Source organism: Limanda limanda, chromosome 18 (genome assembly GCF_963576545.1).
Source record: "Limanda limanda chromosome 18, fLimLim1.1, whole genome shotgun sequence".
Classification (NCBI taxonomy): domain Eukaryota; kingdom Metazoa; phylum Chordata; class Actinopteri; order Pleuronectiformes; family Pleuronectidae; genus Limanda; species Limanda limanda.
Genome location: NC_083653.1, coordinates 10132844 through 10157214, shown reverse-complemented (window position 1 = coordinate 10157214; position 24371 = coordinate 10132844). Strand labels below are relative to the sequence as shown.

Genomic DNA, 24371 nt, shown 5'->3' with positions numbered 1-24371 from the left:
TGTCAATATTTTATAACTGTCAATACTTTATGATGGCTAAAGGCTACCACAGGTTCTATTTCATGTTTGGAAGGGGAGGGTGAGGTGAGGGGTATTCAGCTGCAACATGCCACTTCACCACTATATGTCACTAAATTCTACACACTGAACCTTTAATAATGTAACGCTACAGGCGCCTCTCTGTTACAATGTAAGTGCTTTTATCTTGATAATTTTGTACATTTTAATTCATGTAATGTAGTATTCTTAATCAAGTAGCCTATAAGGGCTGAGGTTTTCCTCGATCACTGAATTGATATGCACTAGACAAATATTGAGTCGAACAAGATTTGTGTGTTTGCTGGATCGACTCCCTGTGAACCGAAGATTGTTTCACTTAAATTCCCGTTTGTTGTGACTTTGTCTCCATCCACGAAACGAAATATATGGTTTTATGTCATAAATTGAAGCTACAGGTTTTCATTGGTCGTCTCCCCTCTGCCATGGTAACCACAGTGAGCCGGAGCATGGGGGGGCGGAGCGACGGGCGGAGGTCCAGGTGGTCGAGTCGAAACCAGCAGTGAGCGTCTCTCTAAAAGAAAAGAGAAGCTGCTGGAGCCTCGATGGAGGAATAATCTGTGTTTCCAGAGGGAAAACCTGCGGGACCTGCTGCTGGAGAAACAATCAAATAACAAGCGGAGCGAAGAAGAAGAAGAACGGGACAATTCGAGTGCTCGACAGGCTGAACTTTACACTTAGTTTTGTTACAAATCAATTAATTTCCCTAAAACCAAGACGGCGTGTTCCAGCGACCAGTGGAGATATGTTCAAGAAAAGCAAGAGTAAAGTGCTGGTGGATTATGCGTCAGAGGAAGAGGACATGTCCTGGCACTATCATCACTCCTACAAGGTAACAAGGACACGGATGGAGGGGAAGCTGCTCACTAACAACCACAGTTACACGTGTTTAAATAAGGTTTGATAATGATAGTTAAGTACTCATGGTAACGCTAATTAATTAGATTCTATCTTGTTTATTCTACCTGCTCAGCCCATTCTTTGTCTGTGTGTGTGTTTGCTCCCAAAACAAGTGTCCTGATGTCCAAAACAGGCTGAGGGGCTTAGCAGTGAAGTTGAGTGGAAAGTTAACCCATACACAAACTATAAAAACACAAACTATAGATTAAAGGATAAAGTATAACAAGGGACTGAAGCATGATAAGTGAGACACACAACCAGTCATTTTGAAATCATTCTTCTGATTTTTTTGAAAGATATTTTCCTATGGAAGTTGCTTAACTTCTAAAAAAAGTGACAAGATACACCTCCTGCTGTTAAACAGAATGTGGAGCAGCAGCAGGAGGAGGAAGAGGAGGTCAAACTCGTGTCATCTCAGCTGAGGAGCAAAGTGAGGAGAGGTTAAAGGAGGAGAGTTAATCATTCAGAACTTCAGGGACAATCTAATTCCATAAGTGGACAAGTACAGATTACGAAACCGTAGAAATGATGTCAGCACTTTTCTTTGTATATTTTCCGATCAATCAATAAATCACACATACAGCCTTCTATGTATGAAGCTTTAATTTGATGGGTAAGCAGCACTAGTGTGCGTGTGTGAGGTCTCTTAGACTCTGTATCAGCATTTGCAAGCAGCTGGGTTCTGTCAAGGTGTTGGGAAGAGGCACAGGGGAGAATCCATGATAAGAAACACACACACACACCAACGCATGAAGGAAGGCATCCAGCAGTCCTGACTTGTGAGAAATAGCAAGTGTTTCTTGTGGTTTCTTTAACCCGTATATTAGATCTCCAATATAATCTAAATGCACAAGTTTCAGGCCTTGACGTCAGACATGTGACGCGGACAAAAGTTTTTGCAGTCAAAACACAGCACCCCTGAAGTGTCATCCTGCTTGTGTTATCTAATCACCTTTTTGTGAAGGTGATAAAAGTTTCTTAAAACAACAATTCAAGGTTTTATGGGGGAAGTTAAGGGACAGTTGTTTTCATAAGGAGTGTGTGGAGTACACTTATAAAAATCGGAGGCGTACAAACTCGGCAATACGATGTCTTACAGTGCTTGAATCTGCAAATATAATAATGCACAAATAATAATGATAAAAGTGATGAAAGAAGTATTTTAAATGTTTATTGTTGAATGTCTTATCAATGTTACAGCATTCAATGGGGAAGTTCAGCCAGCAACGGCATTTTTCATCCGTTGTTGTGATAATGTCGAGATCTGTGACCCATGACTGGGTTTTATTGGCCTGTTCTTAACAACATCCACCCTGGGAACCAACGCATTTGGGCCTTACCTCCGAGGAGCCGCCCTGAGATCGGTTTCTGACTCCGTTCCCAGACGTCACCAAGACTACGTGGTTGATATGAGGCTGATTCGAGGACGGGGCAGAGAAATCCTGGGAAAGTCATCAGGGAGGTCCTCCTCCGCTGCCATCGTCATAAAGCACATCCAGGGGTCAGGGGTGGGATCATAAAATGTCGTAAACACACTGGAGAGGCCGATCTAACCCAGCAGCGATACAGGAAGAAGCCAGGATACAAAGTTATGATAACACAGTCTGAACATGCAGTCTTTCCCTTATCCTTAGTCAGATTGCATAGTTACACTGTCTGGTCTGGGTCAGGAAGTAGAAAGAGCCAGATATAGATTATATTTGGATCAAGATCACATCGCATGAACAATGATTTAGCCCCTTTTTTTAATTCAGAAATATGGTGGTGTTTATTCAGCAGTAATTACACATTATACAATAAACACATTAATTTGGTACATATAATATTGCAATGAATTCTAACTTCTTTTTAAAGGTTTTAACCAAGGGCAAAACATTGGGTTGAACATTGGGGGTTACAGTCAAATGTCATATTCAAATACTCAAATACATATAATATCAGAATTATTATTCCTTACCAATAAATATTAATATTGATACCCTTTTTATACATCATACTTTTGACAGAGCAGTTATTCTTTTTTCTGGGCTAAATTGAATTGAGAAATCCAAAACCACTCAATATTTGATTCAGTTTAATGGTATGATTATTAGGGGGGCGCACAGGCCAGTTTATTATTTGGGGGGGTTGCAGCCACCCAACCCACCCTGGAATTATACCCTAGCTTATAACATTTTATTGAGACTAGACTTGAGAGCTGTTGATTCACTTTTTTTGCTTTACTTTAAGGTGTTTTTAAATTACATTATACATGTTAGCTGGATTAGTTGGTTCAGAATAACAGCAGGAGGGAATACTTGGCCTTGCTCAAGGGCAACCTGAACACTGCTCTGTCTCTTTCTCCACCTTCATGGATCCTGGTGGTCCAGGGACTGAACTTGCAACCTTTCGGTCACAACCACAATTTTGTCTTCGACCAAGTTGTATTTTCCTCATCAAAATGTAATGTGTATAAGTCTTTGCAAGAAACAACAAGTCTCTCCCTTTTGCATTGTGTTTACTCAGGCTTCACAGAAAACTGTACATCAGAGACCAACTGGCAGGTAGAGACAGACAAGTATAAAGGGATAATAAATCCACAGACACAGATGTAAAGAGAAAATCAAGGGGGGAAGGGTGGATATCTAATACAGGTTTTGAAGTCGGTATCTCTCCTCCCTGCACAGCGTTCAAATGCGACAGTCGGCCTTGTGTCGCAGCGTTCTCACCCCTCACCCTGTGGTGAAGTTCAATAGGCTGTAAGACGCAGCTGTGGACACGTGGGAGGGTCGAGTACCTGATTGTCCACGGCTCAAAGCAGTAACACACCTGAATACTTTGGAAACGCAACTGTTACTCCACTGACAGGCTCTGCTTTGTGAAGTGGGATCATGAGAGGAAAGATTAGGGCTGAGCTCACTTCAGACGGCCTCACATCTAAATCATTAGTGGTGAGGAGAAAAAGAAGGTAAAGCCGAGGGGATCACCGACTGAGGGGGAGCAGGATTACATTGAGGAAATCAAACAGATGTGAGATCTTTCCTAAAGGTTCAAATTAAATCATCATGACAGGCTGCCTTTTTAACATTGAAAATATAAGTTTGACATTTTTCAGAATATAATTATTCACTTTCTTACCAGGGTTTGGCCTCTCTTATATCCGTATGCCAAATATAAAACTCAAAATGAGCTCATTAGCTTGGCTTAGTACAAAAGCTGGATAATATCTCTAGGAAGTCATCGGTCCTCCTGTGAAACCACAACCAATTGTTTTTGCCGTGACAAATTAGATATTGTTTGTTAATAAGTAAACCATGGAAACTCTAATAGGCGTATTTACTTTCCTTTCAATTGGTGATTCAAATCACAAGTTCACACAGCCAAGTGGGAACAACTTTTGGGGAGGAGTGATGTCATCACTCTTTATATGCAGTCTGTGGTTAAGCCAAGTTATTTAAATGTCCTCCCAGGTTATAGGTTGAGCTATCTAATCAACTCCTTTAGCTGTAGCTTCACATTTAATAAAATATGAAGAAGTTTTCATCTTCTCATTAACCTCTACTTTTTGACACAATCTGTCTCTGTCATCTTAAAAATGTCCTCTCTTAAATGTGTCCCTTGAAAGTGGCTATAAAAAGTTTACTACTATTTCTATGTATGAAGTTTGTCTTTGGTAAAATATACCAGTTCCACCCTCTGAGTCGGTGGTTGTGTAGAATGTGGTGTATTGAGATGCTTCTTTTAAAATAGCCGACTACTGCTGCTTTGGTATTAAAATTCACTCTGCGTCTTTATTGCCTTGTAATCTGACTTTCTTTTCTTTAGTATTGTTTCGCCCGGACAACACAGTGCTAGAATTTACACACTGCGGCTGCACACAGACACAGTCAGTGAGGGTTAAGAGAGACAGACGGAGAGGGGAAAAATGCCCCCCCCGAGGGTCGAAAGCAGAACTCTTGTTTTCTGTTGTCAGGAGCGTATTTTTCCGAAACACTACACTCTCTCCCCTGAACCCCCCCCCCCCTCCCTCCGCTTTCAGCTTTCCCCTCTGTTCCAAGTCTTTAATGCTTTTACGCTCTTAACAGTAGTCAGCAATTGGCATGTGTGTGAGTGTGGGTCTTTGATCAGCTCAGGTGGCGGAGACCCAGTAGACTTTGCTCAGACATGTCCATCCACCACTTCTCCTTCTCTCTCTCTCTCTCTCTCTCTCTCTCTCTCTCTCTCTCTCTCTCTCTCTCTCTCTCTCTCTCTCTCTCTCTCTCTCTCTCTCTCTCTCTCTCTCTCTCTCTCTCTCATGGAGTCGTAAGATGTCAGAAGTCCTTGCAGCTTTGATCATTTTACAGGAATTCTGGCTCTGCGTCAGTAATCTCAGGCTCAGCTGCACGTCTGATGACTTGTTGCTGCCCTTTTCTTATGATTTACAGTTTTTTTTTTCAAATCTCATGGGGCAAGTCCAAATCCAGTCAGACGTGTTCAGAGGCATACCGCAGGGCTGCAAATACAGTAAACACTAGTCAAAAGTGTTTTGAAGATTAAAACCACTGGCAATAAATGTTGGCTGTCAGTATCATATTTATGGCTCCACCGTGGACTTCCAGGGTTTAGGATAAAACGGACGGATACGGATGTTCAGGTAGAATATGATGAGTTTCATGATAACACTCACAAAATAAACAGGTTTCTGTTAATCCTCTGTGGTCATAATGTGCTAAATCCAAAGAAGAGAAACAATGACTGTGCCCCAAGATTGTGAACTTAACCTTTGAGAGGACATCAACGTGACAATGATCATCCTGGTTATATATTTACGTGTCTCATTTCCCCCTAGGATGTTAAAATGTGGTCTCATAAGGAGGCTGTTGGGCCTTGCAGGAGGTATCCTATTATTCTAGTTGCTTATTAATTTATTTTTGATAACCTTTTTCCATTTATTGCTTAGATTTTATGCATTATGTTATATTTGCTTATGTTTGGGCAATAACAGGTGTCACTTCACGCTGGCCCCTTATTTCTGTTCATGTATTTTAATGCATATTTGTGTCTGAAGGAATGAACTAATGTCTTTAAAAAGTGCAGATGGAAGCTATTCAGGTCTCTAAATACTGGCTGGTTGAATAACAGTTTATGATTCAGTCTCTCTTAGAAAGACTATGAAAGACCTGGAGCTGTCTTCCCACCAAAACATTATTGCATAGTGCTTAACATAGGACAGTAAAAGTAATGAAATTATAAAACTGATACTATACAAAGGATATATGAAGAATGACAAAAAGCCTGGGGACTGAAGCACAATGGAACCAAAATAACTCTGCTTTAGCTCTGTTAAGGCAAAAGGTCATTGAATTTCGTTAGCTTTCTTTTGTTTAAATCTCCCCTCTGAGCTCAGTGGTTTCCTCTCGTCCCCCCATCCCTCCATCTCGCCTTCCAAACACAGTGTGTTTGTGTTACGGCTCTAAAAAGGTTTCCCCCTCTCTTACAGGAAAGCCTGCACACACTCACCACTCATGCATCCCTGCTTTAAAAGGTGGATGTTGTGTGTTTGTGTTGGGAGGTTGCTATTTGTGTTAACTCACTGCTGGTATTTGTCTCTGTGTGTCTCTGTGTGTGTGTGTCTCTCAGGACAAAGATATAACAGGAGAGGAAGAGGAGGAGGAAGCTGTCATTGATGTGTCCAAGGTAAAAAGCACAACTTCACAGCTAGTGGATGTCGCACGGTCACAAACACACTGCACATCTGCATCCAAACCTATTGTGCGTTTTCACTCTTTTACCCCTGACAGTGACTCCCTGTAGATACAGAGCCAAACAAACTCTTATCCTCTCACACATTGACTGAACACTGTCTGCACACGCTCATAATCTCTCATACGGCGTCACACTCTTTTTCTTGTGTAACCCTAAAAGTTTCAGTGTTATGTCAAGAAAAACATCCATATCCTAAAACCGACCTCAGTGACCCCACCCTACACACACACACACACACACACACACACACACACACACACACACACACACACACACACACACACACACACACACACAGAGTCAGATGACCGGTGTTTCACAGTGTAGCTGAGGTAGACAAGTACCAGAGGACAGCTCTGCCCTGTTTATCTGTAAACACGGCAGCCTTCAGCTATCATCGTCTGCTTTATCCTGATGCTTATCATGGAGAAAAGGTTTTGTTTGTTGTTATGGTGCGTGTCCCTTTATCCTTAAGGTCCAGGTTAGGAGTGAAGTTACTTTGTTTAGACCTTCACCTGTTCTCTGTCATGGTTGGAAGGGGAGGGTGAGTTGAGGGGTATTCAGCCGCCACATGCCACTTCACCACTAGATGTCACTAAATTCTACACACTGAACCTTTAAAGCCTTCACTGGTTGATGATGGATTTATGTGTAGCTTCTCCAACAATATCGAGAATTTGCTCAACTATCAACAGCTCACAGCTTGTTTGAAACTCAACACAGATGTCAAAACATGATCCACTTAGTAAGTTGTAAATAAGGCTGAAGGCCAAAGTGTTGTCACCGTCACGTAAACCAAGATTTTATCTGCACCTGCAGCTGTGCCCATTGTGTGAATAAGATTATGTGCTGCGTCTTTGTTCCTGAGATACAGTCTGTTAGATCCGATCTGTGCTGACATTTCTCAAACGCTGCGGTCGTGTCTGAACTCTTCTGAGCGTGGAAAAGCTAAAGCTCCATTGTCTCTGATCTCTTGGCCGCCTTCCGACTGCATGTACACTTACTGTAGGTGACTTAGTTCACGGGACATATTTCACGAGCGGTCCCGCCTGTGAGGACAGCGGCGGCTGGGCCAGAGAAGAGAGGGGAAGGAAATGCAACATTCTTTCGAGGAGCTGGGCCTTTTGGACGGGAACAATTGCTGTGGAAGAAAAACAAGGCTGAAAATAGCTGCTCGGACACTGTGGAAGGCTGCAACTCTTCCACTGTTGGTTGTTTTATGCTCATATTAGGATATACAAAGTGGAGCTGGACTGCTGCAAGTGGAGGTTACCCTTTAACTGTAAAAGGCTGATCAAATTGATAGATAAGAGGTTGTTTAATCAAGCAAAACATACTTAATTTCACCCTTAAAAATATATAAGCTTAATATATAAACTTTCTGTGCTGAGCCATAATGTGATTCACTTCTTTGCCAGTGGTCTAACTACTTGCACGGCTGTCGTTTGTTAAATGATGGATGTGTGGTTTTGAATATAAACTTATATTTGATTTTACTGTAACACACTTAATTCTGCCTCTGCTACTTATTTAATAAATAGATATATTTATTTGTTCAATAAGCCAAAAAGCACGTTAAATGACAACGCAATTCTGATCAGTTCATTGTTTAAAGGAGTAGTCCAACATTTTTACAATATACGCTTATTCTGTTTATTGCAAAGGGTTTGATTAGAAAATTTAAACCACTCTCATATCTGTATTCAGAATATGTAGATACAAACAGCAGCTTATCTTATTTTAGATAAGTATAAAAAAGTACCTACAACTCATCCATCCATCCAACCAATTCCAGCAGACATTGGGCAAAAAGCTGGGCACACCCTGAACAGGTGACCAGCGTATCTGAGGAAATAAGCAACCATTAACACCGATGGGAAATGTCTCCAGTTCACTTCACCCCAATCTGCTTGATTTTGGACTACTAGAAGAAGCCAGAGTACCTGGAAAAATAACCCCACTCATACAACATTTCTTAAAATGAAATGCCTCTTCTTAATCCGTACGCTTTCACCTCTGGGGTATGGATGGAAGAATTTGGCCCAACAGGAGCTCTATTGTTCTGCCGAGTGTGGAGATGTAAGTAAAGCCCCCCCACACAGCCAGCCTCAGTGAGCTGCTTGGTTTACCTACGTCTTGGCTGGAGAGATTACTGGGCATGGAGCAGCTTTGGCTCTAGAGGCCTGCAGGTTAATGCTGGAGTGAATGGTGAATAGGCTGGCTCTCTGTATGTGCACGCATGCATGCACATACAGAGCTGGAATTTCCATACATACACACACACGCACGTGCACACACACGTACAGAAAGACTCAATCTCTCCGGGCATCTCTGGTTCCTCCAAGTACATAAAAATCTCTTCCACAGTTTACACTTGATGACAGGAAACGAGAAAAGGGGAGTGAGGAGAGAGAAAGAAAAAGGGTTTCGAAATAGCTGAGATGAAATTTAGAAATGTCTTTTTTTTTGCTTTCATGGCAATAAACTCCAAGAAACTGGCAGCATTCTTGTCCATGGGCGAGAGGTGAGCAGAGGAGGATTTGTTTTTTCATTTTATCAGCTTAGTGTCTGTCTCCTGATGACATACCAACGATAGACCAGGCAATGTGTTTACAAATCCCTTAAATGTCACATAGTTTGGGTATGAGAGGAGATCCTGAGCGGGATCGTGAAGTCCACGTTATGTGGTGGTGACATTTAGAAGCTTGATCTCAGTCCTGGTGACAAATCTTATTGTGCGTGTTCCTGTTTGGTTTGAATGCGCCGACTTTTCCGCGTGGAGCTACAGTTGTTTGTACACAAGCAGCGCTTTGAATTAGGTTAAATATAGGAACAAAAAGAAGCAGTTTAAAAGGGAGACCAGGGTCAAATGTATTCATTAGATAATGCTTCTAATAATGAGCATGTTTTGATATCGACAAAGCAAAGGCAAGTGGGAGTAAACCTGATGACCTTGACTGTTGACAATGAGAATTTTTCCCTGGCACAGAGGGAAACGAAGCCAAAAGTTTAATCGCAGAGGAGGGCGGCATGTGTGCTCGGTTTACAGCTGTACAGGCAGGGAGGAATTCTGATGCGAGTCCGGAGGAGTTTCACGGGGAGTGGAGGGTCTCTCGCTGGAATGTACCAAACAGCACTGACCGATCTGTGCCACTAGACCTCCTTCTGCTTTTCTACTTTCTGGCTCTTCATCTAGTGTAGTGTTACTAGATTAGTTTAGTTCTGTATTAATTTATCATGCAGTATATAGAAGAGGTCCAGAAACAGTGCTGTCTGCATGAACCTGAGCACATGAAAAACGCTGATTTTGACGTCTACTATTAATATGTAGTTATGATGTTTGGTCCAACAGCAATAATAATGTAGCATTATGAATTTTCCTTAAAGGAATAGTTTGACTTTTTTATGATGACATGTATGATGATGCTGCTGCTGCTGGTACAGGTTAGCTTAGCTTAGAACAAAGACTGGATACTGGAGGGAAGAATTAGTCCCATTCTATCCAACAATGGGAACAAGAAAACAAGAAATAACCCAGCACACCTCCATAGATAAAAGACCACAAAATACAGCAGGTAAATAAAAACTTATTTTCCACCATCTTGTAAATTGAAGAAAGAAAGTTGAAGAATTGTATATATGGATGGATGGATGGATGGATGGATGGATGGATGACTTGAGTCCACATTGATCAAGATATTTCTGCTTTTCTATATTCCTCACAAAGTCTTTGTCTTCTGGAGCATGAATCACTCACAAGTAGGCATCAGAGATAGCAAGTTTAACACGCACCAGATGTGTTTATTCACATGATCTCAAACGCACTGCTGTCTGCTGCTTTCTGTCAGGAGGACAAGGTGAAGAAGACCATGTCCAAGAAGGAGAGGAGGGAGAAGAAGATGTTCTCCTCTAAAGATGACGAGCACTTCTTGTTGACGGGAGTGAAACTGGCCGACCGCAGAGGGTGAGGTTCCCCAAACTGGATAATGTGGGATTACAACTATTTTGTATTAAGTAGGCGGCTTTAATACTGCATTGTGATTTATTTTGATTAACAGGGTGAATTATTGATTTACCGGGCGATAATTCTCGTATATTGATTAAATGTCTTTGTTTGTAATGCGTTAATCCAGGTTTCTGTCCGAAGAACAGGTCGTACATTTAGTTTGTATTTTAGTATCAAACTAATTCTTTCAACAGTTCTGATGAAATGAGGCTTTGTCCTACAAGGATATAAAATGTATGTCAGACTTAATTCAACTCATGTTAGTAAAGACAAACTCAGAGGTCAAACCACTTGTACTTGTTTATATATATTTGCCGGCATTAACTATCTCTCAGAGCCTCCGTGATGTGGAACACGCATGAAGAGGAAAACCTAAATGAATCACGTCGCTGTGACAAACAACCGGGAATTCCTATATAATGGCTCGTTGTATGGGGAGAGTTCCCCTGGTGTTATGTCTGTTCTCCACCCAGTCACTGTTATTTTTAGCTGAGATGTTCAATTAACTTTTGTGCAACAGCAGCTTCATTGTTTTTTCTTTCTCTGAAGGTCTCAGAAGAAAATCAAAGATGAAGAAAAGGATAAAGAAAAGAAGGACAAGCCGGAGAAGGGCCACTGTTTCTGGGAGAGTGTTACTATGACGATGAGGCAGATCTCGCCCACCAAGAAGCTGGAGAAGATGGAGGGCTGGGAGCCGCCTCAGCTGGAGGACTTAAACGAGACGACGACTGATGACGCCCCGGAGGACAAGAGCCCGGAAGGGGACTCGCCGTCACCTCAACACGAGTCTCCAGGCCTTCCGTTGGACCTTGCCTCCTGGGGGGGGCAGGGCCTGGAAGAGGACTCTTCCCGCTACGCGAACCTGTCGGACTCCAGGGATTCAACAGCGGCTGTCACGTGGACGTCTCGCGCCAAAGTCAAGCTGGCCGGCATCAGCAGGATGAGCAGAGGGATCGTGTCGGACATTGCGTGGGAGGGGTTTAAATAGTAGCCATTTAAACTTATGATACCCCCTCTGTCCTTCTTCACCGGCCTGATGAGGATGAAGACCTGAACCAAATATCTGCTTGTCTTCGTAGTCTTTAAACTTAACAGGTGCTAACTGATGTTGAGCTGCTGTCCTGTAGTAAAGACCTGCGCATGAAACATGAAGTGTGACTTTGGTATTTCAGCTTTAAAGTCAATGAAGACAACAATGTTAGTTTTATCAATGGGCTCTTTTTTTGTTAAAGTTTTGAATCACTGGTATAAATTGTATAGTAAAACAAATGAACGCCTTAAAATGCTTGACCTGTAGATATGTGATTCAAAAAGTGATTTTCATGTCATTTTTTTGTGGCTGTTTATTATTTTAGTATCAGAGAACTGATGAAGAATATGCAAACCTACTCCAGATTTTATAAAGTTAGAATGTTAGAAAGTTCTCAGTTGTTTTATGTCTAAGCTGTTACAGAATGAGAGGTTGAAGCCTTAACTTATGCATCAATACTGAGTTGTGCAATCTGGCATACCAATGTGTGTAACTGCTGTGTGTGTGTGTGTGTGTGTGAGAGAGAGAGTGAGAGTTACAGGTAAAGGAAGACAAAGACAGATAAAGACCGAAGGCAGATTCAGACATGAGCACCATTAAATGTCCGGAAAAATTGGTTCTGGACATTTTCCGGAGTTTGCCTTATATATATATATATATATATATATATATGAACACAGCTGGAGATTGTCCGAGTCAGACACGTTCACAACAACATGCAACTGCTCCGGAAATCACGTTTTTGTTTCCAGCGCATCGCCACTGGCGTCGGCTTTTGAATCTCATCGTGTTTCCTAGTTGACATCTTCTTCTGCATCTTTGTATTGGATCTGTTTTTGTCTTCAGTTTTGTATCGGTCACATTTTGCAGACATTTTACCAGGGGGCAAAAGTTTTGAAATATTATCCGGAGCAACCAACTCAGACATTAGCGTTCTCTCACACGGGCCCTCTGGGAAGATTGCAGGGAAATGTGTCAGTGCATGTCTGAAAACAGCTACAGACCCTTTGTCACAGTTGTTTTAGTGAATCACAGATGACGCTGTTGTTGTTGAAACGCTGCGTTCATACCATGTCATTTATGATAAATATGAATTTCTTGTTAATAGCAGAAAAGCAAACAAATATAGTGCCTTGCATCATTGAAATAAACTTTTTTTATAGTTACTTTGTCAATGCATAGTATTTTGATCAATCAATTAATCAATTGATATTGATCATATTATAGAATAAAATGAAAGCAACCTACAGTGTATCATTGATCGAGACATGTTTTAATGATGAAGCTGAATACTTTTTTCATGAGGTCAGTCAGATGACATCATGTGTTTTTGCTGTAAATTGAAACCAGATCTTCCTCTGAGCACAAACCTGTTGAGCTCATCACAAAACGCACACAGATGCAGGTGAGGCAGCCCACTTTATTCCTGTGCTGCATCGCTTTCGCCAGCGGGGGGAGCTGCAGTTAGTGTGCATTATAGACAGGCTGGTTCACTCTTAAATAATCTGTATATTGTGTAGGACTGAGACAATGAGGAGTAATTTCCTTTCTGCTATAGTATGTAATGTTTCTTTTAACTGAATAAGAAACTTTTTAAAAAAACATTCGTCGCTGTTTACTGAATTTGTTTGATACTGGAATCTACTTCAACAAAGCTGTAGGTTCACCTCACTGGATTCCTGTATCCTTCAATAAAGCTGCATTCTCACTTTCTGCCTCTACTTTCCTCACTTGTTATTTTCTAATTTTGTTTAAACTTCTTATCCACTCTTTGAGGTAAATTTAAAATGTAACATTAAAATAAATGGCATTTCTGTGTTCAATAACAATATTTACACATTTTTATGGACAATGTATCCACGAGGGCAAATCAAATCTTTATCCAGTACACAAAAACATTTTCTAGCACCCCAATAGAAAAAGTAGAGAAGAAGCAGGATTTTAGAAATATTTAATTGTTATTTGACCTAATTCCCTTCCCATAAAAGTCATGATAGTACCACAACAAGGAAATTGAACAGTCAAGGAATATTACAAAAGTTGGAGGAAGGATACATATATAAAATAACATAAATAACATCTTACATTTTCTGTCTGCCACATTGGACAGTTTTATGACAGTTTTGATAAAAGTAGTTAAGCTGTATCAATATTTCCGCGGCTAGTTTCACGTTATTTTCTTTTCATGTTGATGTAGGTCTACTCAGAACTCACCAAGAATTCACAAAGGACAACGTTCAGTATGTAAACAGAGACTCACACACGACACACATTCAGTTATTGCACCATCGACATGAGGCGTCTTATTCTGCCACTCTTTAAATGATTATCTTTTCTATGTAGAAAACCCTCTCCCCCAAAAAACTTTATAGATCAGCTATCAATACTCACATAAACATGCTACAACCCCTTTTACATATAAATCCATTCAACATAGGAATTAAATGTACATAATAGTTTCTCCTTTTCCATCAGGGGCAGCTCTTTTGTCGAGAAGACAAAACATTTATCAGGAAAAACTTTCTCTTATATTTCATCCGTCACCACCAAAATTCTTAAAATCAACAAACTTACACCTTTGACCTGTCTTTTGTCTTAGGGAAACATTTGTGCGTGTAACTGTCGTCATAAAAAAGAGATTTCTTTTTATTTTAAGCCCTTTGTTTTCTGTAAAAAAGTCAAGTATACACACTCAGGTTTGGAGACTGAGGGACCACGGGCACTTCGGAGGGTTTAAAACCTGAAGAGGTCGATAAAGTGCTGAGGAGAGATGGGCATGAGGCAGCTGTCCGGGTCAGTGGCAGTGCACGGGTGGCCACAGTCCTGGAACGGAGTCGACACTCAATTGTTAGCACAGAAAGCAGGAAGGCGCCTGCTCATGTTGTGCACACAGAACACATCGACGTGTGACACTGGAGTTGTTAGTGACGTAGATTGAATTTCATGAATACTACAACGCCTATTTTTCTATGTATGCTTGTAGTAAAGAAATGTAACACATACATTTACCAAAGAATGGTAGTCAAACATAATATTCTACACTGCTTGACTTCCTTAAACCTTTTTTAATATTATTTTACTATCACAACTTAAGCTGATTAACAATAGTTGATTTAATTTGATTAACAAAAGTCCTAACAAGGTGTATACGTGACCTAAGTTATCTTTGTGCTGTCCTATGGGTGTAATGGTGCAACATAGTTTTATGAAGCAATTGTTTAAAACAAGCCAGTGGTTTTTAAAGATAGCTGGTGCAACACAGTCCTGAACATAATTACACACAGTGTGGTTAGGAAATATTAAAGAGTCAGCACAGCAGACAGAATGACACTGTTTACTAAACACGAGGCAAACATGATGACATCAAGCAAAACGAGACAAATCTCAACACATGCGAAAAGATAAGCCCTCAGTCGGTTCACTGGGAGAAACACGGGACAAACGGTCGGCTGAAGAGACAGAAAGGCATGATGGGACAGAAAGTACCTTGAATAACAAAGTCAGGTGGCGATCCTTAAGGAATTAGGGGGAGAAGCAGGGAAGGAGGGGGAGACAAGCCAGAGGAGGGATGTAGAGAGGGCAGAGGTTAAACAGTATAAGGAACAAGCCGGGAGGATAACAAGACTGTGGGTGGTACATCATCGAGAGGGGGACAAATAAGGATTGGTACTGCAGAGTATTAGGGCCATTTTGAAGGAAACAATTCTGGCATTTTGAGTATTAAATAAAGTTATCGAGAAGAAAGGCGTAGTAATACGAGAATAAAGTAAAACATATTTTTAGGAAATTAACAGCCAGGAGAACTGATGCTCATTGGAGTTCTACTGCCTCTGGATCCAACATCTTGAACCAATCAAATTGTTTCTAGAGAAACTTCAAACACACAGAATAGACACAGTATCTCTTCAAAGTCCTGATACTTATAATGTGGTGCTGATGAGCCAAAGGATTAATTACTAAAGAATAACTTAACAAGATTTCCCTGATTCCTTATTTTGACGCAGGCAACAGGCTGCTCTTAGGATATTTTCCCAGACTTTATTCTTGTAATATTCTGACTTTATTCTTGAAAAATTAAAATCTTAAATTTGAGTGGCCCTAAAACTCTGACATGGATTGAATATTATAGTAACAGTGACATTTCAATCTAGGACTTAGTTCACTTACAAATCTTCCTCCCACAACTCAAGCTCTTAATTAAATAAATGTGACCTGTGTCCTACATTTGGTTCGAGATCAGCTCTCGTGGGTGACTGAGGTCAAACCAGTCATTTATTTGACCTTTGGAACATTACATCTACATAAAAGTGTTCACAGCGTTAAATGGTGATCAAAGTAAAAGGCATTGTTAACTTTGATGTAATCAACAATTTGTACTTTACTTGCAGTCAGAGGAACAGCACTAGTTAGTCATATAGTGTTCCCTGTGTGAAAGTGGTTGCGGGTGTATTTTATGTTCCCATTTACCTTCCAGAAAAGGATGCAACAGTGTTTGCAGAAGTGCAAGGTGTCGCCGTATTGCTCGTTCATGGGGTAGTGTTTCTGCAGCATGAAGTACATCAGCTTCCAGTCCACGTTGTCACTCTTGGTCAGGACCAAGCTCTGACAGAACTGCATGCACACGCACACACACACACAGGAATTAAATATAGTGTGTGATATAGAGTGTACAAGATGTGTGTTTGTGTGTGAGAGAGAGAGAGAGAGAGAGAGAGAGAGAGAGAGAGAGAGAGAGAGAGAGACCAAATAGGCTGTACTGTAGCCATCCTGCCCTCTAGAGGCCAACAGAGGTACAACTTAGCAGGCCGATGGGGCATCCACCTGTTAACATGCTCTCCTACGATTATAAACATTCAAACTTAACTTCACTGATTTTAAAATGATTAATCTGGTAACTGGTGTGAATCTTGTCCTCTCACCTGTTTGTCTGAGAAGTGGAAGTGGCACAGTCTCTTCCACAGCCTCCGGTTCTCACTGAGCATGAGCAGAGTGGGTGTGGCCTGTCCCAGGTTAATGATGTCATATGCGTCAGATAAGTTGTAAAAGATCTTATTCTGCATGTGGAGGGGCAAGTCGTTGAATGACCGGCCAGTGCACAATTGCTGTGGGAAATAGTAATCACCGATCAGAGCTGGGCAATACACGACAGAGAATTAATACAAATAAAATAAGAATTTTTTAACACCACATAGATGTTTTCCACTGAAGATGCAGTTTTATCCATTCATCCCCCTCTACATATTTTTCATTGCTCCTCAAAACTGTCAAATGGGTTTATTATATGGGATATTTCAATTTCGTACAGTGAAAGGAAGTAGAGACACATCATCCACATTTATATTCAGTCTGTGTTGCGCACACATTCTGTATAAAACCCACTTCTCTACCTTGGGGATCTGCAGGTTGTCGAGCTGCTGCTGCCACTTGAGAATGTTCTCCAGTCGTCGCAACCAGATGTTGACGTTGCCCACGAGGACACATCTGCCAACATGCATGGTCAAATTTTGCAGAGTCATGTGCAGGTCCTGCAGCAGGTCCTTGACCAGGCGAGGATTGTGCTGGTCCTCAAGGACTATAGGGACCAAATTTGAAAAAGAAAACATGAAAGAAAAAAGAAGGAATACAGGAATGAAAGTATGATCAGCCACAAAAAGCCAAACAAAAATAAGATGTTATGTTGAGTTATAAAAATAACAAAATAACATATTTCCTTTTCTAAAGTTTCACTCATTTCCAAACTTGTTTACGTTTCTGCAGATGAAAACTACTGAAACTTATCTGTTCTTATCAAATATGGAGTCATCTTAGGTACAAAAAAACTGACCAAACAGTGTAAAATATTATGGGCATTTATTAAATCTAAATGAAAAATGTACATGTGGCAGCCTGAACCTCAGTCTAGATCTTCTCTTCGCTCTACTGTGCAATATGACCTCATAACCACGTTTTGTGGTTTGTCACAGACAACATCAATAAAAAAGGAGTCTTCTTCTCAGGTCCTCTTACCCTTTCGTACCATCTTCTCCAGTATATTGAAATAGTTTTTCTGGGCAGCTCCACTCAGAGAAGGCAGCTGAGACCTGGCTATTAGCTGAAAAAGCTGCGGGTGAGAGAGAGTAAGACGGTTAGAGGGTGAGTCCATTGCACAACTTTCACAACAAAATTATCAAAAGGAATTGTGAATCGTTGTCGCTCACTTTTGTAACATAGTTGAATCTTCTCAGGTCCTGGATGGCACTGGAAAAGTCTAGACGGTTTAACGCTTCGCCGAGCGTGCTGTATTCATGTCGCTGCACAAACACACACACACACACGCAAAGTTTGATAAAGACTTGTAATTTATGAAATACTGCTGCAAATAAATCCTTTGTGTGTAAATTGTGCTCCAAAACTCACTTCCTTTGAGTTCCCTCTCAGCACATAGATCCATTTATCCCTGTAAACAACTAAAACACAGAAAAACCACACATTGTTCCTCAGAGTCAGTTTGTCATCGGTTAACATGCACATGTAGATGCTGTAAATTGAGTGGATACAAGTGACAAGCACCTGTGCAATCTAATACAATACTTTCCAATAACCTTGCAGAAGATACAAGACTGTTGTAGACTTTCTGTTCACAGCTGGAACAAAAATGAAAACATGGGGGCCTTCTTTAAGCCTATAATTAAACGATTAGTGATATTTTTTCTAATAAGGCCTCAATATTGGATTGAGGGCATGTTTATAGTATTCCACCTCTTTAAACTGCAACTGTCTGTTCGGATTAAAGTCAATGGAGTACAGCTGCAAGGTTGAAACAGACACATGGACTGTGTTTTGAGAGCGCGACTGATCGTAATAACATGTGCATGACATTTAGCATCCCCTGGATTCCCAGGTGGACAACTCTGCTTTAGTTTACCTGTCCTCAAGTAAAAATAAACTAGAACATCATTTTAGATAATCACAAATGATGCTTCGGGTTTTTGTTTTGCAAGCCTACATTAAAAAGAAAGTCTTTCAATATGTGCATTAGATGGGATGAGGACACTGGGTGACCTAGTTGAGAGAGGGTGGAAGTGGACAAAGAAAAAGCAGAAATGTAAAATGTGTTTTTTATTTAAACCAGTTTGACTTGTCGGACTACTTTGAAGCTGAGAAGACCCTCGGGTGCTGTTGAGAGATGGTCACATCCTCTACAGTCCACAGCCCTACAGGGATTAAGCACACCTGCAGACTGTAGAAGGTTTTAACCACCTACAGTGTCTCCTGCAGATGTGTCCAAGGATAATCAGGAACATTGTCTATTTTCCATTATTTTGAATCATCTAATCTGAGGGTGTTTTATGGAGGAAGATAAATGATGTATTCACCTACTCATAGTAGGTGAATACTAATGGTGAATACTAATGTTTGCCATCTTTTCTGGGTTTTAGCTCCTGTGGAATGAATTCCCCTCAACATCAGAGCAGCACAAACAGTAGTTTTTTCATAGCTAACCTTTTGATTGTTATGGTTTTTATATTTTATTTTAACGTTGTTCTTTTTCTGTTTTATCTTATTGCAGTGCTGAGTATGACCTGGGCTTTCTATGATTTGATATCTTTGCATTTATATTTTATTTTGTAAAGCAACTTGTCACTCTGGTTTTGAAAAGCCCTTTAGAAATAAAGTTGATGAATAATATATTATATATATTATACTTTTGTATTAGTATTACTAATACCTTAGCAGTAGTTCAATTTTGTAGTTGGTCAAGGTAGAGCTCATTTGAACTAGTTTATAATCTTCAGAGTACTTTAAATCATTAGAATTTTTATATTTTAAATGCTTATTTTAGTGAAAACAAATAGTAACATTTGAAAAAAATAATATAGCTGTATAAAGAATGTATTAGAGTAGAAGTAGAAAGTAACTCAGCACTTATGCTACACAGTGTTTATTTGCCTCCTCCTCACTCTGTGTCACTGACTCTCAGATGTGAAGAAGCATTTTCTGTGATCTGTACAAAAACAGGCTTCAGAGTTCCATTTATGGACAAAACGTCATGGGTGGAATATTTCAGTCCTAAGCAACATTTCCCACCGGCTCTGTCTTTACAACGGTTGAATGATCTGCTATTGAAACACAAATATTGAAGTAGTGTAAGCACACTCCAAAACATACGATTCATATGTAATATTCGGGAAGAGGCATCACATGTGACACTGTGAACTTCATTATCATAATCTCACGTTCACTAGGTGGTCGCTTCACTGCACTTATGACTTGTGACTACTGCAAACTCACACTGAGATCTGGTGTTGTTGTTGTCAAGGTCCTTTTTCCTCTTGGTTGTGGGGAGCTCACACACGTCCCCGACAAACAGATTTTCTTTGCTGTCAATGCAGAGCCTGTTTGGAAAGAGGAAGCACAGGAGGAATTTGTTAATAACACTGCACTGTAGTGTGACCAGTAAACCTTAAAAAAACTGTGCAAATTACAAACCACTGTTAAGAATGTGCTCTGCTGCAGTGCCCTAGAGCAACTCTGGTTTGAGGTGAGCAGGTTAGTACGGCCAAAACAATGTGCTTCATCCATTATTAATGGACACACTGTGATCAGGTGGTAAAAAGTGGAGCAAGACGAACCAAGATGTTCAAATAAAGTCACAAAAATGTTGAAAAACATGTTGAAGAAAGTGGAACAAAAACCTTCCATCAAGTTTCATTGTAATAATCGTCCAGTAGATTTTACGTAATTCTGCTAACTAACAAACTTAGCTGATGAAAACCTAACTTCCTTGGCAGAGGTCATTATTTGCATGATTAGTGTCTATAAATATTTGGTCCTTGATATAATCAGGACTGAAACGTCCCTAAAATGTCATTGTTAAGGTCCAATAAAGGTAGAGAACGTCTCCTTTTTGGTCAGTGTTTTAATATTTTTAAAGAAAGTTAACAGCTGTTCCTTCTTCCGCATCATGACAACATGGCTTTGCTGGTCCGACGGCGATTTCATCTGATCGGGGTGATCGAGCTCGATGGTAATCCCTCGTCTCTATCCATTTATCCAGTTGCACACACCGACACATGGAAGCACAGTAATCTGTCGCAGTTAATTAAAAGTGAGGAGTGACAGGTTGCACGAGGAGCGGCAGCATCCTCCCAAGAGCCGAGAAAAGAAAACCTCACGGCACGAAGGTACAGGCGGATCTGTGGATATTTAAACTATATCCTGAAATACACAAGCTTATGAAGGAACTCAACGTGAACAAGGGAGAAAACAAACACAAAGTCAGGGCAGACGCTCGGCTGTTTCACTTCTCTTATTCACTGCGCTGCACACAGATGCATCCGAGCAACTTTTATTATGCGCTTTATTAAGTTATCAAGAGGGTGTCAGATTAATAATATGTCAACAGACGTTCGCAGCCCCTTCCAGTCACTTGAATGATAACAGAGGTGGCAGAGGTTTGCTGGCCTTTAGAGGATTGCTGTCATCTAAACTGTTCCTGTGTCACTGCGTACCATGTCAGCACAGACCATAATGCTCCTCTTTCTTTCTGTGCCACGTGTGCTGGTCTGCCAGACGTACCACCGCTCGCTGCATGATGTCACTGGCCACTCTGGGTGACTCTTCATTTGGAGAGCGGCCAATGAGAAGAGGATGATGTCACTGGTTACTGTGTGCAGCCGTGACCTTTTATTAAAAAAGACTGCTCACAGACTCGTGTGATACTGTGAGGTACTAATCAAGAGAAAAGGTCGAGACTGGGTCAGAGGAGATATCACCAACTGGTGCTCAGAAACCACCCTAAACCGTATTAATACCAGCCTGGTGTGTTGCTATATATCAACAGCTATGGTTCTTACACACACAATGAGCCATTGTGTATCAATGCGTCGTTGTGGTGCTCCAACCAACATGGGCACATCAAAGTGTGGCTTAGTCCTCTTCTTAACAGAGGATGAGGCTATAAAGATTGTTATCACCTCCTCTTTTCAGGGTTGTGTTATCTTTGACATTAGTTTGTCTGTTAGTTAGCAGCATTACACAAAAACTACATGCAGATTACCACGAAACTTGATTGAAGGATGAGGTGTGGGATATCTATGATTGTGTGTAATTTAGTGAAGCTTGGTTGAATTTAAGGGTTGTGGGCCTTGGATCATTAAGAAAGGATTTAGTTATGATCTTACTCTTTCAAGTCTATGTCTCTGTTGTTATCCTCCAGCTCGTTTCCATAGTATATGAGCCTCTTCCAGCCGTGCTCTGTCTTTGTCCAGCACAAGCCCGGTGACCTCCAGTCCTTTCCCAAGAAAGGCATTTCTGCTGCAGGAGGTATAGGGGTGGGGGGATGGCGGGGGCGACAATTAGCAGAAAATGTCGCTGCCACTCCAAACACCTGGGGAGTAGAGCAGATGTTACTAACTGCTCTTCAGTAGAAGCAGAGAAAGGCCATATTGATTTTCAAACATATAAGCAAGTGAATGCCTGAATTGAAGAAAGCAAAGAGTTCTGAATATCTTCAAATACCAAAATAAAATTTGAGATTCAACTCTTCAATATTCTAAATAGTATAAAAGTCTCTCAGTGTATCCCTCATTGTAAAATTCATTATTCACATCTAAACTCAAAAGGAAAATGTACATCAGATTTGCAGATCTCTGTCAGCTGACATTTGACATTGAAAACTTGTATCTGCACAAGGTTTTAAATTGCACCGTCTAGGATGTTCAAATCTATCTATCTATCTATCTATCTATCTATCTATCTATCTATCTATCTATCTATCTATCTATCTATCTATCTATCTATCTATCTATCTATGTGCTCAACTATATAATGCATAAATGCAATAAAAAATACAATATGTATTTACAATTTAAGGCAAAAATATTTCAACACAACAAAATCATGTATTTACATTTCCTCATGACATTAAAAATACTCATCCTCAATGTTTGTTTACAGTCTGACAACATGAGTTAATCCATCTATATGCATCCTGTCACGCAAAACTGCAGTAATAACCGGGTAATAACACAAGTGGTAACAACTGTGACGCATTTGTCTTTGCATAACAACAGTGTTAGCAAAATATCAACGATATAAAAAGTGTTACAAAATCAAGTGGAGACAAAGCTGTTCGTCGACTCTGAGCATAAAACCACGACGGGAAGACAGGAAATAAACAGAAAACATGCTGTGGTCCACGTGTTGGTTGAGAATAAAGACGTTAAACAGACCTCGGCAGTTGCTCGTCTGTTTTATTCTGAGCTCTTCCTCCTCCTCTGCTGCTGCTCTCATCCAGATATTGACGGAAGTAAACACAGTGAAGTGGGATACGTCCACGCCCCCCTGCTCGTCTCTGATTGGACGAGAGCACGGCGTTTATCTTGTTGCTACCCGATGTCCCGCTGCTCATTGCTCGACGGAGACTGTCAGTCACGTTGCGTACGTCGATTTTTTTTATCCCCTTCTTTTCTGTTGGGGCTTTTTCCTGCACGTGACAGAGGACTGCGCACATGTACTTGTGTTTTGATTTGGAGATGGGGGATGGGAACTGTAATACATATACTTCTACCCCTAATACTAGTACTAATGAAATATTTATGTATATACTATACATATATTATATCGTGTACTCTAGTACTTTATTTGTATGTTTGTATGTTTCATTTATTGAGTGAGTATGACCAGTTTTTTGTACATTTTATGTTAAATTATATTTTGAGTTATTTTAATTATTCGTACCTGTTTTATTGCTACTTCGCTCTATATGCAAAGTCCTTGACATGCTGCTGTAGCACAATAATTGTTTAGGGCTAACAGTTTGGGTTTTATCTATCTATCTATCTATCTATCTATCTATCTATCTATCTATCTATCTATCTATCTATCTATCTATCTATCTATCTATCTATCTATCTATCTATCTATCTATCTATCTATCTATCTATCTATCTATCTATCTATCTATCTATCTATCTATCTATCTATCTATCTATCTATCTATCTATCTATCTATCTATCTATCTATCTATCTATCTATCTATCTATCTATCTATCTATCTATCTATCTATCTATCTATCTATCTATCTACAATTATATATGATTGTCGTTGTTACAATGGTAAGTAGAGGCTGTTATAATCTCTCGTTGGTATTATACACATCACCATTAGATTTTTTGAGATGTTTGAGGTAGATAATAATAATAATAATAAAAAATCCGATAAGCTAACCCTAACCCAGTTTTGATATGACGGGCCATGACTAATGTAAAAACTGAATGTAACTGTCAAATATTGATACACCTATTGTTTTGTGATTGTGAAGTATCGACAGCTAATGACTGGCAACTCCAGTTACCAGGTAACTTCTGTAAATTGGACAGAATACAAGATCATCTTGTATCAAGATCAACCTAAGCTCTTCTCTGAACTACACCGCCGAAGCCTGAGTGCAAACTTTGCAAACTTGGATTCAATCTTGTTGTTAAATACTGCCCCCTTTAGGCCATGTACAGGAAATTCAAAAAGTTTTCACGTCTGCTGGGACATTCAAATATTTTAGACATATTTCCTTTCAATTGATAAAACAAATAATTTGAAACACATAAACATTTCAAGGCTATTAGAACTTCATAAGGCAAAATGGAGACGAACGATATGAGCACAAACTATC

The 24371-nt window shown here is 40.2% G+C and overlaps 2 protein-coding genes across 4 annotated transcripts; one reads left to right on the top strand and one right to left on the bottom strand.

Moving 5' to 3' along the window:
• The first annotated feature begins 582 nt into the window (after positions 1–582).
• Positions 583–12343, top strand: si:ch211-225h24.2 (uncharacterized protein LOC564539 homolog). Its single transcript, XM_061091796.1, has 4 exons — positions 583–889; positions 6556–6612; positions 10530–10645; positions 11237–12343. The coding sequence occupies exons 1-4, from the start codon at positions 803–805 to the stop codon at positions 11673–11675; spliced, it is 699 nt and encodes a 232-aa protein (XP_060947779.1). The 5' UTR covers positions 583–802; the 3' UTR covers positions 11676–12343.
• Positions 12344–13651: 1308 nt separating this feature from the next.
• Positions 13652–22990, bottom strand: fbxo25 (F-box protein 25). Of its 3 annotated transcripts, XM_061091439.1 has the most exons (11): positions 22931–22990; positions 21881–22086; positions 19989–20092; positions 18114–18163; positions 17915–18007; positions 17724–17817; positions 17105–17289; positions 16637–16819; positions 16185–16328; positions 15204–15230; positions 13652–14540 (listed from the first exon to the last, which is right to left on the bottom strand). In XM_061091439.1, the coding sequence occupies exons 2-11, from the start codon at positions 22006–22008 to the stop codon at positions 14451–14453; spliced, it is 1098 nt and encodes a 365-aa protein (XP_060947422.1). In that variant the 5' UTR covers positions 22009–22086; positions 22931–22990; the 3' UTR covers positions 13652–14450. The 3 variants fall into 3 exon arrangements, with proteins under 3 accessions (XP_060947422.1, XP_060947423.1, XP_060947421.1); XM_061091440.1 differs by lacking the exon at positions 15204–15230; XM_061091438.1 differs by lacking the exon at positions 13652–14540 and having other exon boundaries at positions 15038–15230.
• Between the last annotated feature and the right edge of the window lie 1381 nt (positions 22991–24371).

Excerpts from the sequence above, each read along its gene's own strand:
- si:ch211-225h24.2 (XM_061091796.1), top strand. The coding sequence starts at position 803 with ATGTTCAAGAAAAGCAAGAGTAAAGTGCTGGTGGATTATGCGTCAGAG. Across the intron at positions 6,613-10,529 it reads CTGTCATTGATGTGTCCAAG|GAGGACAAGGTGAAGAAGAC; the intron begins GTAAAAAGCACA and ends GCTTTCTGTCAG. Across the intron at positions 10,646-11,236 it reads AAACTGGCCGACCGCAGAGG|GTCTCAGAAGAAAATCAAAG; the intron begins GTGAGGTTCCCC and ends CTTTCTCTGAAG.
- fbxo25 (XM_061091438.1), bottom strand. The coding sequence starts at position 22,008 with ATGCCTTTCTTGGGAAAGGACTGGAGGTCACCGGGCTTGTGCTGGACA. Across the intron at positions 17,290-17,723 it reads GGAGAAGATGGTACGAAAGG|TCCTTGAGGACCAGCACAAT; the intron begins GTAAGAGGACCT and ends TGGTCCCTATAG. Across the intron at positions 16,820-17,104 it reads ACAACCTGCAGATCCCCAAG|CAATTGTGCACTGGCCGGTC; the intron begins GTAGAGAAGTGG and ends TATTTCCCACAG.